General features: G+C 35.4%; 1 protein-coding gene and 1 pseudogene across 3 annotated transcripts in view; both read right to left on the reverse strand.

Annotated features, from left to right (window-relative positions):
• Window positions 1-12405, reverse strand: part of LOC148623585 (ATP-dependent RNA helicase TDRD9-like) — a 94696-nt gene extending 82291 nt beyond the window's left edge. For 2 of the 3 annotated variants that reach the window (XM_088565506.1, XM_088565508.1), the window contains exons 1-5: window positions 12141-12405; window positions 10101-10179; window positions 7031-7207; window positions 4119-4340; window positions 467-589 (exon numbers count right to left, since the gene is read on the reverse strand). In XM_088565506.1, coding sequence (XP_088421632.1) covers window positions 467-589; window positions 4119-4340; window positions 7031-7207; window positions 10101-10179; window positions 12141-12328 — 789 coding nt within the window. In that variant the 5' untranslated portion in view covers window positions 12329-12405. Of the gene's footprint in view, window positions 1-466; window positions 590-4118; window positions 4341-7030; window positions 7208-10100; window positions 10180-12025; window positions 12046-12140 lie in introns of those variants that run through there. The other variant, XM_088565507.1, reaches the window with a different exon arrangement.
• A 1048-nt stretch (window positions 12406-13453) lies between these two features.
• On the reverse strand, window positions 13454-14943 carry LOC148623586 (uncharacterized; annotated as a pseudogene).
• Between the last annotated feature and the right edge of the window lie 2997 nt (window positions 14944-17940).

Here is a 17940-nt window from a genome sequence, read left to right on the forward strand (position 1 = left end):
TACGATTTTACTTGAACCTTGTGTTAAGTAGCAGTCTTTATAAAAATCAGACGAGAGATGATTTATGCATATTGAAAACCCTGTTCAGTTTAATTTCTTGAAACAGTTACAGTTAAAAACAATTACAGATCAGAAACAGTTAAAAACCACATAACCAGTTTTTCATTTGGGTGTTGCAAGAGTGATTGTTCATTTTTGGTATGATTTGGTTGATTTTAGTGGGAGGTTAAAGTCTAGTTTTCCCAAAAGTACAGATCTAAATACAGAAAGGACTATTGTCACATAAAAAATATCATATTTAGACCAAAAAAAGCCTCATTGGTTCTTTGGTTTTTTTCTACACAAGGAATCACCTTACTAATGGTAGTGTCTGAATTTTATATGGACTGGTACTTAAATTTTCACTATGATTCATTAAGTAATAATCAATCTATTACATATCAATAATACCAAATCAATATCTGACCTCATCCAGTATAACATGAGTAAATTGCAGCATATTCTTTGTTTTGATTAGTTTCCTTAGTAACACTCCAGTAGTCACATACAAGAGACGAGTATCATTATTTGCAGTCTTGTCCATACCAACCTTCAGTAGAAGTAAAAAGAATCAAGTAATACATTATTGTTAACTTATCTGTATTATATAAGGCATTAATCAAAGATGATGAGAGAAATGTACTTTCTATGCTTCGATATAGAAACAGAATAATCACTAAGGTCACTATTGTGCACTAGTAAAAGAAAATTAATTTTAGACAGATACAGTGGATTCCGCTTATTTGCATAGCCTATTTGCCAGTAAAAAATATGCAAATAACCGGGCTATTCTTATAACCGAAATTACGATTTTACCAGAAGTGTGAGTTCAGGTAAGACGACGATACTGTGGATCAACCAGTGATATCACTGTTCAACATTTCTGATCTGGTATTTAATTGTTATAGACCTTCTCATTGTGTTGTTCTTTTATCAATAAATAATAATGTATTTTGTGTTTGTCTTGTTTATTGACCTTCTTTATGTTGGGTGTATTTATAAGTAAAACCACGTGTTTCTCATCTATAAATAGTCAAGTAATTTCCTGACCTTTCTGCCAGGATTCAGTGTAATATTCATCAATGTTTGCAGTTTATGGGCTTTTGAAATGGTCTGTGTGTTTTTATTCCTCTGTTCAGTCACCATTGTACACTGATAGTTGTGTATTATACGTGTCATTGACCTCGATATATTCCTATGAAGTGTAGATAGTATGGGGCACTTAGGGTAGTTGAATTTCATTGGAAAATTTAATAATAAAGATATATATAACATATTTATTCATGAAATCCTACATTTAAAATAATTTCTTACATAAAAAATATAACATAAAAACAAGGTTTATAAGTTATTTCATATGAAAAACAATGAATGAGCACTAAGAAAGTCGTGTTATTAATTGTCCATTACTTTACGCACTAGCATTTAAAATCACAAATCATACAAAAAGAAAATGTAAAAAGCACAGTTTATGAAAGCACCTCACATTAAATATGCACTACAATACATATTTATTGTCACTTAAATAATGTCACTAAGGAATCCAATTGACAAACTGTGATTTTGCACTGGCGTCTAGACTGAGCAAACATCTTCAGTATCTCCGTCTCAAGCTTGTAGAAAGTTGTGAAGTCAGAACTGCTATGTTCTTCCATGGCATGACGCAATACGGCAAGGTAGTTGTTTGCCTCTGACAGTGTGACTGGTAAAGTGACGTCTTCGGAATCGTCGCTATCGGAATCATCGGCAGGGTCAGTATTTCTTCCTGGATCATCTTGGAGTATTGCTGCAGCTATATCTGCGTCTGTGAGTTCCCCAAAGCACTCATTGTCGTGGTCTACATAGTTGTTGAATTCTTCTTCGGTCATTGTTGGTGGTCTTTCAACATCAGCTACGGCAGTGATGAGGACTTGGTCTGTTGCATCTGAGTCTGTCTTGAAACCTGCCTTGGCGAAGCAGTTGATCACTGTTGTTGTCTTGACCATTTTCCATGCCATGGTGACCATATGAACTGCGTCAAGTAGGGTAATGTTTTTGGCGATCTCTGATGCTTTTGCAGTCGTCGAGACTATCTGGGTAACCACTTTTTGCTCCAACTGATTACGATAGTGGCCTTTCAGGTTCCGGATGATCCCTTGGTCACAGGGCTGGATGATGGCAGTAGTATTTGGTGGCAAGAAGTCTAGTTGGACAAAATCTAACCGGTCTGCTGCATCCTCGGGGTGGGCACTACAGTTGTCAACCAGGAGAAGTATCTTTCTGTTTTGACGACACATATCTTTGTCAAGTTCTCTTAACCAATCTTTAAATATTTCTGCTGTCATCCAGGCGTTCTTGTTGTACATGACTGGTAGACTCTTTATGCCCCTAAAGCACTTTGGATCATTACTTTTACAGATGATGAGTAATTTGCGTTTGTCCGTGCCAGTCATATTACATGCTACCATTGCAGTGACGCTCTCTTTTAACTTTTTACTGCCAGACACACTGTCATCTTTGTGGGTTAGGGTCCCATCAGGTAATGCGTGATAGTAGAGGCCAGTTTCATCAGCATTGTACACATCGCTTGGGTGGCAGTTGTGCAGTAGGTTTGGTAGAACATTTTCTAACCAGTTGTCAGCTGCTTTCTCATCTGAGTCTTTCTTCTCCCCATGGAGTTTTTTGTGAACTATCATGTTGCAAGATTTCCACCTGGAAAGTCAGCCAATGGTTGGGTTGAAGTCTGTCCAGTTCTGTAGCAAGATCTTTAGCTTTTTGCTCTAAGATGGGACCGCTGATAGGAATGTCTCTGGACCTGGCATTGGTAAACCATGTTGTTAGAGCTGCTTCCACACCTGCAGATTTGCCACTACGCTGACGTTTTCTCTCTGGGTTTGTGTTGGAGAAATACTGGTCTCGTATTTCCTCTTTCTTTGATGAAATGTGTGAAATCTGGGATTGGGAGCATCCCAGCTTCTTCAAAATTTCTGTCTGTGACAGTTTCTGGTCAAGAAGTTTTATAACTTCATACTTGTCAACAAGTGTGAGATCGTTACGCTTTCGCTTAGACATTGTACTGAATGAATGATGACTTAATTTTCGGTTGATATTTATGCCTTGTAACCCAAGCTCACTAAAAACTGTTCAGCTCATTAAAGAAAATTAAATTTACATTGATAATCATTTGTAGTCAGAAGAATTTAAAAAGGGACAAAAAATACCCCAAGCTGAACCCCAAGCCGCATTGTAAGGTGATGTTTGGCATGTCATCAGAAGTCATTGTTCACCTAGGTGCTTGTTTATTTTAATGTAATTAGAAATCATTTAAATTGTCTTTTATGTCCATTATGTTTTTAATCCATTATTAACACCTCCTGATTGATGATAATCTAGTTTTTACAACAATAAATATGATTGACATATTTATGACCCGAAGGCTTAAAATAGAATTTGGGAAAACCGTCAATACACAAACTGATAATGAAAATACGAAAAGACTTCTTTCATTCATACTTTATTTAACAAAATAATTATGACTGGCCATGACATGCTGATTAACTCGTACTAATTTGTAAATAAAACACTGCCATTTCCAGTTCAAACAATCTGATAACCAGGTAACATTTTACTTTCATACCTATCACCGGCAAAATTCTCTATGCAATAAACCGAAATGCACCTGCAAGGCCTATGCAAATAAGCAATTTTTTTCCCTAATAGAATAATAGAAAATGGTTTTGTGCAGGAAAAAATTATGCTAATACCCGAAATATGCAATAAAGCGATATGCGATTAAGTGGAGTCGACTGTATTACTGTGTACATACAAACATATCACAGCCTTCTCCACCTTACAAAACACTGAAACTACCACAGCCCTGTAGAACTTTCTATGCATTTAAGTTTAAACAGTTCTTATATGTTTATACTATAATAATTTTTATTAACAGAAAAGCACTTGAAATTGCTTATACAAAATATATACTTTATGTAGTGATTAATGCCATTCACAGAACAAATGTATTGGCTTTTGATTGATTTTTCAATGCTAATTCATATAGAAATTGTCTAATGAAACTCTTTGAAACTCTATGTACATACTTGATAACCACAAATCGTACCAAGGTCCCATCCCCTCTCCTGACAAACTCTCCTGGCAATACTCATGGCAGCAATCCTACGTGGCTGGGTAACAATAATGTTACAATATTTCCCCATATTGGCATAGTGATCCAAAATGTATTGAGGCACCTGAGTTGTTTTTCCTGAACCTGTGGATCCTTGAACAACTGTTACTTGGTTACTTTCTATTGTAGCTAACATCTTTAAAACATAACATACATTACACATGCTGTAATTTATAGAAACTACTAAACCTTCATTGTGATTGTTGTGACCTCATTTCATTTTGTAACATAGAACATTTTGTAGAAGTATGCAATTCCTGAATGATCATTACTTCACAGTTTATCTTGTGGGTTACACACTCTACTTTTTTTTACTTCAAATGTACATTTAAAGTAGTTTTTAAATGCTGATGTCAATTTATCCATTTACATGTAACTTACTGTACTCACTTACTCATGTTTTAGCCTTACAAAATTACTTGTGTATTTAAGCCTTACTGAATTATAACCAAGAAATCATTTATTATTGTTTATTATGGTAACATATCTACACTAAAATGGAACTTGACATATTTTTACTGTTCGTTAATAAAATTTTATAATTTTGAATCACTTAGTTTAATTAAAAGCTCCAGATGGTATTCAAGTTAAATGGGTCAAATGATTTGCACATTTGCTATGCACTATTGTACTCTTTACTTCTGAAAACATTGCATGATGTACACTATACAAGTAACCTGTAGCCACGATCAAAATGGCGGCGCAATATGATCAACAGCAAAGGGTGACTTACAATCCTACAAAATTTGAATAAAATCAGAGTAGTTGCGTCCACAAGTGTGACCATACAGATGCAGGGACAGACAACAGTATTTGTACTTCCCCTTCCACATAGCGGCAGGGAACAAAAATCATTTATAAATGTTAATCAGAAATGCTTTATGGAAGTTTGGGTACACATCAATATGTATGTGTAATGTGTTCCCTCCTGATAGCACATTTTTTTATTCGATTTGTTAGGGTACACAGATGTAATTGTACAGCTTATCAGGCGGTCAGTAGTTTTTAAAAAGGAACCTGCAGTCAGACAAGATAGCTACAAGTAGCCGTATTTCCCCCACCATGGCAGATTAAGGTTTTGAAATGTCCCGTATTTTTGGACTATAAGTCAATACTATTTTCAGCGAAGTGTCAGCCTTTACTTATACAACAACTTTTCAAGAAAAAATGTTCATCTGCAATGCATGTCATTAGATTTGTTTATTTCATTTTTTATTGTTTCATTCAAAATTTTTGGTAAACAATCAACGAAAACTGTAACTCAAACAGATAAATCGGCAATCGAATTTGAAGATTATTGATTAGTGCCTCTATCCTTTATGAATGAATACGATGATGTTAATAAGAACTTTAAAACCATTAAAATATATCAACAAAGTCTAGAAGATATGTTAACAAAACTCTTTTTTTTTCCTGGTAAAACATTAACAAGTGTTCAGGAGTTATCTGTCCTTTAATATGCAAATTTATACCCATTTACGGTATGTCAAATGTGGCTCAAATTAAAATCAGTTAAAGTGTTATCTAAATGGCTAATTGCAATTAAATTTAAAGGTAACATTTTTTTTTAATGCACTTTGAAATACCAGGTAAATGTTTATTAATTACCACTCGTACATTATGGCCTATTCATCAAACTAATTTCCCGCTAATTTCACACCTTGGTGCCCAGGCTTGACATGTTCATGATTTCATACACCTGATAATCTAAGGTTTCAGAACAAGTGACATGCAATTCAATTAAAATAATTGAACTTGGGGACAAAGTACACTTTAACAAAAATACAAATATTAATTTAATTCAGAAATACTATACAAGGTAACATTGCTGGAATAATATGCTGTGAATAAATGCACATGTCAGACCCTCAACTTATCTGGCAATTCGACTTATCTATGTTTTTTTCTTCATCAATTTTGGTAAAAATTAGGCAATTCGACTTACACTCCACGTCCTTTATTAGTCAAAAAAATATGCTAACTAAGTAAAAGCTTGTAGAAGTGGAAAGAGTAAAATACTCAAATTCAGAAAGAGTAATAATCATGGGAACCAATATTCTTGCAGGAATCAAAAAAATGTAATCCAGGGACATGGAATACAAACACAAACAACAAAAGAACATAGTATAAGCAAAATAATATGTGCAAAGTAACAAAAGTATATAAGCAATTCTGACTCCACTGAAAACTCAGGAGCATGGACAAGGACCACTGGTAGGGTACGTCCTCTACTTCTCTACTTTTCTTTAAACACCCGCCGAGGTGGTCATAAAAAGTAAAGTCCCAGGTAGACCAAAGAGGAAAGAAAAACTATGACACATTGAACAAATCAGTCCTCATGGTGCAGATGAATTCACCATAACTCCATTGAGTTCATGAAGACAACCAAAAAACTCCTGTAGTGATGACATTAACCTTGCAGCAACATACCCTGTTCCAGAAGCGTAATTGTAAGAAGTCTAGTGCAGTACAAAAAGTCTGTGTAGTTAGTTCCATTATTCCAACAAAATTTGCCAAAACAAATTGGAAGTATAATATGCACCTCTGCACTTCATAATCTCCAAAATCTACAGGTTCATACTTCATGTCCCTAGGAACTATGTGATAAAATTTCAAAAAGATATTTTTTCCTCAATTGTTGTAAATAATAGAAAGTAAATGGAAGCTAACGCCACTATGACAAAACCATGATACCATTATACATTTGCAAATTTTTGTTGTGTTCCAAAATGACCCATCTTTTTATGGGATGTGCATACATTGGTAACAGGGAGCAGTGACATGCTATTGATTTTACTTTAAAAACAAAATTTTAATCAAAATCACCTGATCTCTAAACTTGGTAATAGGTAAATTATGTTCATATCTGTGATTAAAGTTGTAGTTATTGTATACGTCTGTAGCATTTTCAGGTACTAAGTCATCAGGAACAGCAACTGACCCTGTGGCAATTGACTCCAAATCTAAATGTTCCATCGCAACAGCAAGGCCAGCATCTTTGTTCTAAAACATACAGTTCATTTCAGGCAATAATTATTGTGTCTGATTTTCTTAAGAGTATTGTGAATTGTAATGTTTAGTAAAAGAACCATTTTTGTTTATCATCACTCAATATAAATCCAATTTCTGTTTCTCACTTGTTAGTATATATTAAAAACAATATTTTAGCAAATACATGTAACTCTTATTCATCAACAACCTGTGGAAAACAGGTCATCATTAAACAATAATCAATTTCCACTGCATAATTAGACAAGTTCTGATAATTTAATAGGTCTAAATTATGCTGAGCCACCTGTGTTAACAATCATAAAATTGTACATGTGTTTATCAAATTGTCAGTTATCTCCTCAACAATTTTCAAACTTTCTGTATTTCAAAGAGTACAGTATATTTGCCAAAAGTTGTGTGTGTTATAGTTCTGGAAAATATTATTCCTTTAAATTATACTCCAAGTCACCTCAGATTGTTTGCGTTTATTTGCATTTATTTTTTTTAATTACACGATGGTTCCTTTCAAAAACTTGCTATTTTATTCATGTCGTTCTGCACTACAATTCCCTTACAATTATTTTTCGTTCTTACCTCCGTGATCGAATAATGTCCATTTTATTTTTTAAACGGCGATTTCACTGTATATCCGCCATCTTATTTGTATTTTTTTTTCCTACACCTCACTATTGAAAAGCATCTGTGTACCATACTTTCCCACCATATTCGTGTTTATGTTTTTGTGTTGATATAAACAAAGTTTTTTATCGAGAAAATCTGCATCAACGAAAGTAATAGAATGTGTATCAGGTCAAGAGCAGTGTACGTCTCTCAGTAAATGTATAGTTTTCAGGAGCAATTTTTTACGTAGACATGCTAGGATTTTTCGAGTTAAGAACATCATAATGTCAGTTGTGTAATGATGATATTTGGGCAAATTTATTTACAAGGGCTAGTTTTTTTCTCTCTGAAGTTTGAAATAAATATTAAAAAAATGCCCATTCAAATAGTATATGTGCGGCAACAAGGTTAGGGAACTTCTATCTGATGACTTTTTTTAGGGAGGGAGCTAGGATCATATTTTTTGTTTATGTTAAAAGAAAAACTAAAAATTTTGGCATAATAAAAAATCTAGGATAAAAAATTTGATCCTAGGCCCAATGCCCCTTAAAAATCAAGTGGTGGCTACCTTAGCTCTTAGGTAGCACTAAAAATTTGTGTTTGTGCTGCACTGATTTGTTATAAGTTGGTCCTGTCTAATTCAGTAAAACTTAGAAACAATGACAAAATATAGGAAAAACTACATTACAAACAAAGTGCCCTTCCCTCCACTGGCACCCTGTCCTTTACTGTCTCTACAAACAAAGTGGCCTTCCCTCCACTGGCACCCTGTCCTTTACAGTCTCTACAAAGTACCCTTCCCTCCACTGGCACCCTGTCCTTTACTGTACAAACAAAGTGCCCTTCCCTCCACTAGTACCCCGACCTTTACTGTCTCTACAAACAAAGTGCCCTTCCCTCCACTGGCACCCTGTCCTTTACTGTCTCTACTAACAAAGTGCCCTTCCCACCACTGGCACCCTGTCCTTTACTGTCTCTACAAACAAAGTGCCCTTCCCTCCACTGGCACCCTGTCCTTTACAGTCTCTACAAACAAAGTACCCTTCCCTCCACTGGCACCCTGTCCTTTACTGTACAAACAAAGTGCCCTTCCCTCCACTAGTACCCTGACCTTTACTGTCTCTACAAACAAAGTGCCCTTCCCTCCACTGGCACCCTGTCCTTTACTGTCTCTACATACAAAGTGCGCTTCCCTCCACTGGTACCCTATCCTTTACTATCTCTACAAACTAAATGCCCTTCCCTCCACTGGCACCCTGTCTTTTACTGTTTCTAGATGGAGCACTGTTTGTTCCCAGCAGCCTTCTATATTGAGGTAGATATATTGAAAGCATAGTTTTCCCTGTTACTTCAATCAACAAGATCTACTAGAGATTTTTTTTGACAAAATTGACAAAATCAGAAAGTAAGCACATAAAATATTGTACTGATTAAAAGAAGAGAGATTTAAAAAAAGCAATAACACTAACATAGATAAATGGTCAGTCACTAGCTTGTTTGTCCAAGCTATTGGTGGTAGCAATAACACTAACAACGATAAATGGGCAGTCCCTAGCTTGTTTGTCCAAGCTATTGGTGGTAGCAATAACACTAACAAAGATAAATGGTCAGCCCTAGCTTGTTTGTCTAAGCTATTGGTGGTAGCAATAACACTAACAAAGATAAATGGTCAGCCCTAGCTTGTTTGTCTAAGCTATTGGTGGTAGCAATAACACTAACAAAGATAAATGGTCAGCCCCTAGCTTGTTTGTCCAAGCTATTGGTGGTAGCAATAACACTAACAAAGACAAATGGTCAGCCCTAGCTTGTTTGACCAAGCTATTGGTGGTAGCAATAACACTAACAAAGATAAACGGTCAGCCCTAGCTTGTTTGTCTAAGCTATTGGTGGTAGCAATAACACTAACAAAGATAAATGGTCAGCCCCTAGCTTGTTTGTCCAAGCTATTGGTGGTAGCAATAACACTAACAAAGATAAATGGTCAGCCCCTAGCTTGTTTGTCCAAGCTATTGGTGGTAGCAAACTAAAGTATAAATCTTAAGAAAATTTTAAAAGACATGTAGGCACGAAAGCATTTATGTCATACTAATGGAAATAAATAAGTTCAAAAGGCAATAACTTACAATAAAATAGTTTACATTGTGCAGATTGATAGTACCACACAGACTAAACTCTGATGAGGCAAGTGTGGACACCACTCAAGCTTGATAACCATTTGAATTTTGATTGCAATTAGACATTTCTCATTTAGAACACCTTTTGCTAAATTGATTAAATGATGTACCTGAGCCTGGTGTAGGAAAAGTTCTTGCTCTTCTTCGACACGATAAGCCTCTGCATATGTGGTGGCATTGTAATTATGTCTACAACAAACAAGAAAATGTCTGTGAATGTTAAACAGATCCAACTTACAATACAAGTAAGTGAAGCATCTAACCAAAACAAAGCCCTAATATGTTTTGTTCTTTCTTAACTAAATGAAGGCAAATAGGCAGGGGTTACCGGAAAGGAATGGAAAGTTGGGGACAGAAATCAGGTGTAAAGTAACAGAGATTTTTTAACTATATTTTTTCTATTACCAAATTAGGGAAGGAAGTGGAAACTTGTAACCCCTTGTCCATACCACAAATAACAGTTGACACTTCCTAATTTTAGCTCAGTACTAACTAAAAAAAAATTCTTTAAAATGCACAATGGTCACTGAGCTAGAATTTTTGGGAAAGGCAAATAAGCTTTATTATGCCAGAAAGCACTGTACTACATGTATCTATATTTGATGAAGTGAACATTGACATATGCTCAATATCAATTATCCACCTAGTGCTATACATCATTATCTACAATGACTACAAATTGAAAAGGTAAATTTTAATTTTTTAAAAGTTACATTAATATAAATTAGATCAAACCCTGCATTTTGTTTCTAAAGAAAAAGACAAAACTAACATGGAAGTTGAAGGAGTTGTCATGCTAAGGATTTTTTAAACCAAAAAAATTCATATCCCATATTGAAAGTAATATATTTCAATGAATATACTATCAATCCATCCTTAATCAATCCTGAAGTTTTATTTTCTTTATAATATGATTATTACCTCCTAACTACTGAAAAAGTAATCAAGGAAAACCAAAATTCTAGCAGAAATCAAAACAATGTAATCCAGGGACAAAGACTAGACAAGGAAAACAGACATACACAACGAAGAAATAAAATAACCAAAATAATGCAAACAAAGCAACAAAAGTATTTGAACAACTCAGACTCCACTAAAAACTGGGAGCATGGACCAGGAGCACTGGTAGGGTAAGAGTCCTCTGCTTTTCTAGAAACACCTGCCGAGTTGCTCATAAAAAGTCAAATCCTGGGTAGATTAAAGAGGAAAGTAAAACTATGACACTTTGAACAAATCTGTTCTCATGGTGCTGATGGATACACTGTAGGGATTCACAAGGTCATGACGACGACCACAAAATTTCTGTTGTAATGACTTCAATCTTGTAGCAACATAACCCTGTTCCAGAAGCCTAATTGTAAGAAGTCTAGCGAGGTACAAAAAAGTCTGTATAGTTACGGCAAGCTCTGGCATTACATTTGAGTTGTGATATTGAAACTCAATATGTAGGTGAAATCTTCCCTTTATAACCAGGGACTGTAATATAAAGTCCCTGGTTTAACTCAATACCAGATTGCTGTGACCAGTATAGTATATCATGCATTCACCTGTTCTTGATAGTGATTAGCATAGGCAGTTTAGAATAAGACGTGAAAATGCACGTTTCATCTATTCAACAGGAATTTATGTACTAAACACTTCCTCACTTCTATCAGGCTTTGATTTCACCATGTTGCGTATTAAGGCACATATATCAATAAAATTTAGCACCTTTTTCTTTTACCGTTCTCTTAAACCCCAAAAAGTTCATACTTTATGTTTTTAGTTTATAATTAACAATTAATGGACATCAAAGAGCCGTTGTCACAGTCGGTGCCTCGTGTGATTGCCAGCACATGCCAGGGAAATTGCACGAAAGACTAAATAGTAAATGATTCAATAACTATTATTATATTAAATTCCGTACAATAAATGCATTTTTAAATAACTTTTCCAATCGTAATACTTTTACTTCGGAAAGCAGTCATCTTAAGGGTCTTAATGCTACTTTTGTGGTCTTAGTGCTCCAAGACCGGTCTGCAGTGTTTAGACGTACCCCATGGTTTACACCTGCCACTGCATTGTCGATATTTGTCTGGTTGCTGCAGTTATAATATGATTTTTATAAAGGTTAAAGATATCGAAATATCAATAAACTAATATTCATTTACTGTTGGTATGAAGGAATGTATGTTTCCTCAGTTTGAACTCGTGCACTCTGAGTTACTGGATCGAAAAATCTGCCTCTTGTTGTAGTTCTGGGTACTGTCTTTGTTGTAGAGCTTTTGACTGACTTAGCACCAATGACAAACCAGTCATCAATTTCATCAATAGATATTTCAGGTCTCAATCGGCTCATTTTCAAACCAAAGAGGCACTATAAGTACTACTTTCAAAGTCGTGTTTTCATTTTTAACGCGCCACCAAGGTACGGCTTAAAACCCCCACTGGTTGTTTAGTAGCAAAGGCAACAATGTTCCATATCGTAGGAGACGGAATACCGGCACAGATTATGAAATAAAAAAAAATGGAATTTGGAACATGAAAAATATGCGCCCTTCGTTCAGTTCAACAAATAATAAACAAATTCGTTATTCAAGTAGATTCAATAGGAGAGTTCTTTGTTGTGACATCAATTAACTATGATTTGGTTTTGGTTGGCAAAAAATCCATTGAGTGGCATGAGGCATCAACTTAAAATCATCATAACTTTTTCGTTGCTTAAGATAATTGAAACAATATTTTTGGTTCCCTACGCTGCCGATAAAACTCTTTTTACCAATTTAGATCGAAGAGCAGAATTGATATAGCAGTCGCCAGAGCCTTTAGATTGGTAAAGCCTGTTAGCATCTGCAATTATCTTGCACTACCGCAGGAAAATAGTCCCATTGGCTTACCTCATTAAGGTTCATCATAATTAATTCGATGCTATTTACGCCAATAAACAAACCCAATAAACAACGTTTACTGCCAACGATTAATTTGGTTTGAATTGACAATGATCCAATTAAAAGTAGTTGACATGGTTCATTCCACCTATTCCCACTTTTTATAAAATAGGTAATAAAAAGGTAAATTTTCATGTGGGAATAGGTGGAAAATAGTGTAGATAAAGGATTATACTGTATAAACAATGTTTGATTAGGTGTTAATTGATTTTGTAATTAATGACAGGTAAATGATATATTTTGTCAGTGAATTTCCATTTTGTTGCATAAATATAATAAAAAAGAAACAAGTAAATTTTGAATATTATACTTTTTAATTTAAGGAAATATAAATAAACAGTTATATATATGAATACATAATGTATATTAATGAATCAGTAGTTTTTGATATACATAAGTCATAAGACATAAGACAGTAACAATATCAGTTTAAACACATTCATTCAACCAGTCTCTACGATATTAAGCACTAGATCATATATATTAAACATACACAATAATTTTGTTTTTACATAACAATTTAACAGTTCAACAATTTAGTCAAGGTGCAGAAGGTATGAAGCTGCATCACCAAACTGGACAGTTGTGACTTCCTGGTTACGATGTCTGGTTTTGAGTGCTGCTAACCTGTTGTTGATGTCTACATACTTTCTCTTTTGTACTGCTCTTTTACCACCAGCTGCGTATTGAATCATAGTCAAGTCATGGATGGCTTCCTCATGTTTCAGTTGTTTTATGAGTCTGAATATGTTTGGGTGTGGATGTTGAACATGTTTCTTAAGTTTACTATGCCATCCTTCTAAGTGATTGGTTGTCCTTGGACCTTCTGTTGTGTAGTGGTTCCATAAGTGTCTGTTCTGCTCTACCCAGTAAGTTGTTACATAGTCAGTGAAGGGAACGTAGTTGGCGTTTGTTTCAACATCATCTGTATCAGTAAGGGCATTAAACCATACGTCTTCGACCTCAGCAGTGGGTATGAGTGGTAACACAGCTGCACGACGTACTAATTGGTGGATGTTGTTGTCTTCTTTGTAAGGCACTTGTAGACCTGTTTCCTGAGCTTTTCGCCATATGCTCTGAGTATAGTGAAAAAAACAGCCCTTTGCGTTGATGCCAGGAAAGATGGAGTATGCTGCGTTGCGTATGGCGACCTCATAGTCCAGACAGATAGTAGTAGGTTGAAGTTGCAGTTGATGTTGTTGACATAAACCTTTGAGTAGAGTAAGAAATCTGGTATATAAAAGTTCGCTCTTGGCTGGTAGTAAGCTGTACACCAGCGGATACATTGCGTTGTCAACCATTGCGTGGAATGTGTACAGTTGGTAGAATTGAGTAGGGTATGTATAAAATGTGCCGTCACCATATATAGTTTCTGCAGCTGCTAAGTGTGTTAGATTCTTGTGTGTACTGAATATCAACATGCGTCCAACTGTGTTGTCATCCACTAAAAGGAAAGGGTCTCCTTTTGTGGTCTGTGTCCAAATACCATCTATGTTGATGTCATCAGCGGTCTTTGGTAAAACTGGTAAAGTTTTCTTGCGTTTGTTGTACATGGCTGATTAACAAGATGGGAAAGTAGGAATATTTTCCACTAGTTCTTGTGTGTCGTCATTCCAGTCATCAGTTCTGAGTTTTACTAATTCTTCTTCATAGATAGTGGGAACTGGAGTGAGCTCATTTATGCAACGTTTTTTCATGCTCTGCAGGACTACATCTACCTTCAACTGCACGTTATCAGACTCAGGGTTGTGATTTGCTGATACTTTGGTTGGTATATTGTTTAATGTATTAATTGTAGCAGGACAATTTGCAGTAGAACATTTCCAGTAAGTCCTTTCACCCCTTCTGTTTTTTGCTTGAAACTTAAAGCCATTGTGTACTAGGTTTTGGTTGCCAAGTCTGTTTGTAACGAACTTCACTTGTAGTATTGCATTAGCCATTGTAACTATTTAATGACAAAAACTGGGAATGGACAACAATATATAGCCAAACATTGGCTTGGAGTTCATGAAGCTTGGGGTTCTCAGCTGAGTACATATCTTTCAAATCAGTACATCAGCTTGCAATGGGTCTGTCTAAACACCGTTTAGCCCGGGCTAAGTGCACTTAGCCCCTAACAGTGCACTTAGCCCGGGATGGGAACACTTATGTGTGCATATTAGTATCAATAGACAAAATTTGAATTACGAAGATGTTGTATTTCGATTTTTGTTAGTATCGCTGCAGCAATTATTGATTTAAACGTGTTTTAAGATATCATAATGACACGTGCCTGTATATCAGAGTTCAGTAGACCGTGAAGGATTATCACACCTACACATTTTATTACTAATTATTAATTGGTGTAAATAACAAAGTAAATGTAAATTATTTTGAATGATTTATTGCAGCTCTATATTGTATAATAACATGTAAAACATCAACAAAATAAAGACATTTGCAGAACTATTGTCATGTTAAAATCTTGGCTTTGTACGGCAGTTTCTAGGTCTTATTCTTTGGTATGGTTTGGCAGCAAGTCTTTTTGGTTGTGGAACTTCAAAGTTTTTATATGAAGACTTAATGCTGGTATTCTTGGTGGTAACATCATTTAGAAGTCTATGCAACAGGTTGTTCTGTTGTTCTTGTGTTTTGGTTTGCCAACTCTGGTAACTATGTAAGTGTTTTCTGTAACGGCCATACAATTCATAATTCCCACTACCGTAAAGTGAACGTTTTAAGTCTATGAAATGCACGGTAACAATATCATGTAAGTCTTGTATCAAATTCGGAATTGACTTTGGTTGCCAGTTTACTGCCTTCTTGAAGACGTGATTTATGGATTCGCAGATCTAATCTCTTATCAGTACCTGTTTATTTCTATGCATTTACCCGAATAAACCAATCGTTCACTGTAGACATATTCAAAATTGCCTATAAATGCTTTATTCTTGGTTAAAGACGCCAAGGTGTTAAATATATAAATCCTTGTTGACGCATAATAAACCTTTTGATGTTTAACTAGAAATGGAAACCCTGCGAGATTATAAATAGTCATCGATCATGGAAATGAAATATAAAGAGGTATGCTGAGTACCAATTGGAAGAGCTGTTTTCAGATATTTAATGCAAGCCTTGGTGGATCCATACACTAAGTATTTACAAAAATGTGGCAGTGGTTCTGATCAAGAAACTTGTATAAAAGAAAGAGGTTACAGGCAGGGAATACATGTCCTGTTCCAGGCTATTATGTGCCGCTTATTTTTGCCAATCTTTTAACAAAAGGGTCGTATAACCCCCGAAACTATCCTGATGTATCACCCATTGTATCGTTTATTTTTATTACGGTTACCGCCTCGTGACATCAGAAGCCCGGAGATGACAAATAAAATTAAAACTTTGCTCAGACGATGGCATAGGAATTTCGAAAATGCATTTCTCGGAAATTATGTCAGTCTGTGGTCTGGTGATATTGCTTTTTTGAAATAATCATTCTAATGTATGTGTCTCTGGAAGTAGGTGCCGAGAAACTAAGCGCTTTTACATGACACATAGGTGTCTATGCGATAACCTGTAGCACTAGGGCTATAAAGCTTAGCAACTGAGTAATGTAGCTAGTTGAGATGGACATGTATATCAGGACATGTTTATTTCAATTATGGATGACCTGCATGATTGTTCAACTTGTTATAGTTTTCCATCCTCTTATGTCTACCTTGGACTTGACTTTTTTTACTTTTGTTACTTTGTATGTATCATTTTGGTGTGTCTGTTTTCCATTTCTGATATTTGTCCCTGGATGGCATTCTTTTCATTTCAGCTAGAATCTTGGTTCCCTTGATTACTCTTTGACAGACAGATTCGACCTGGAGGTCGATAAAATGAGTTTCGACTTGAAAATTTACTAAACGGGAAAGGCCAACTAGTAGTTAGAGGTGTAATACCCTTGTTTCGGGAATTATTCGCCTGCACATGTAAGAAAGAAGTTCGAAATGACATGAAGTAGTCCTATAAGGTTGCATATCATTTTTCTCATAGTTAAGTAGAGATATAAAAACTTGCTATCATCTGAAAGCTGAATGAATCAGCAGTAGTCTTAAAACTTCAGTTCTTTTCTAAGTGTATGGTAAAATAATTCTGGACAAAAACTCTATGCCCTTGATATGACTAAATTTCAAAACGAAAGTAGTGATTTCTGAATCTGGCTACTTTAACTTTACGGTTCTTTATTAGAAGGCACATAACTCAAAGGTATGTTGATATTTTTATGAGAGTGAAAATAAAGGGTGCCCATCATAATGAAATCCTCCAGCACCATCTGTACTCATGTAAAATTTGCTATAAGCCTTGTAAATAGCTGAATTTAACATAGAAAGTAATGAAGACATGAAATGGTGGTATTACGCTTTATATTTCAATTACAATATGCAATATGTCAAGGAGTTTGTGTTCATTTATCAAGGTGTTTCATGTAAATCGACATCAAACCTGAATATAACGCAGACTGGTGCACTGCAACGATGCATCGTGAATCGTGCGGTTGTTTTTTAATGTCCTTTGTAATCAGAATGATCAATTTAAAAATGAATCAAAGAATTCAGTATGATAGTAAATTCACATTCAAAATCATCCTCCCAAGTCAGGGTTTTGAGTCCACCCTCGCTCCCTCAAACCCCTGACATCACTAATTCATATTTAGCGGGTATCGTCCAGCCAATTCCGATTGGTTGCTTCTCCGAGTGGGAAGCACCAATGAAAATCGATTTAACATAGAATGTCTGTGGAAAGGTAAACAATAATACGAGGTAATGGACGATTCGATATAGTAACTGAAAGTTGTATGATGTCACAAATGATGCAATATGAGCAAAATTGATAACTGCAGATTCTGTTTAGAGTCTTTACAGAAAAAATGACGTTATATGTAGCCACTTTGTAAGTTATATCGAAGAGTTTCTATTACGAGTGATTTGATTGGATTTTGGATCCGGGCTAGATTTAAGTAACTCATTAGATGGCGCTGGTCGACACCCGCAAAATATGA

Source organism: Perna viridis, chromosome 2, assembly GCF_037379345.1.
Source record: "Perna viridis isolate PV_CMFRI_1.1 ecotype Kerala chromosome 2, ASM3737934v1, whole genome shotgun sequence".
NCBI lineage: Eukaryota > Metazoa > Mollusca > Bivalvia > Mytilida > Mytilidae > Perna > Perna viridis.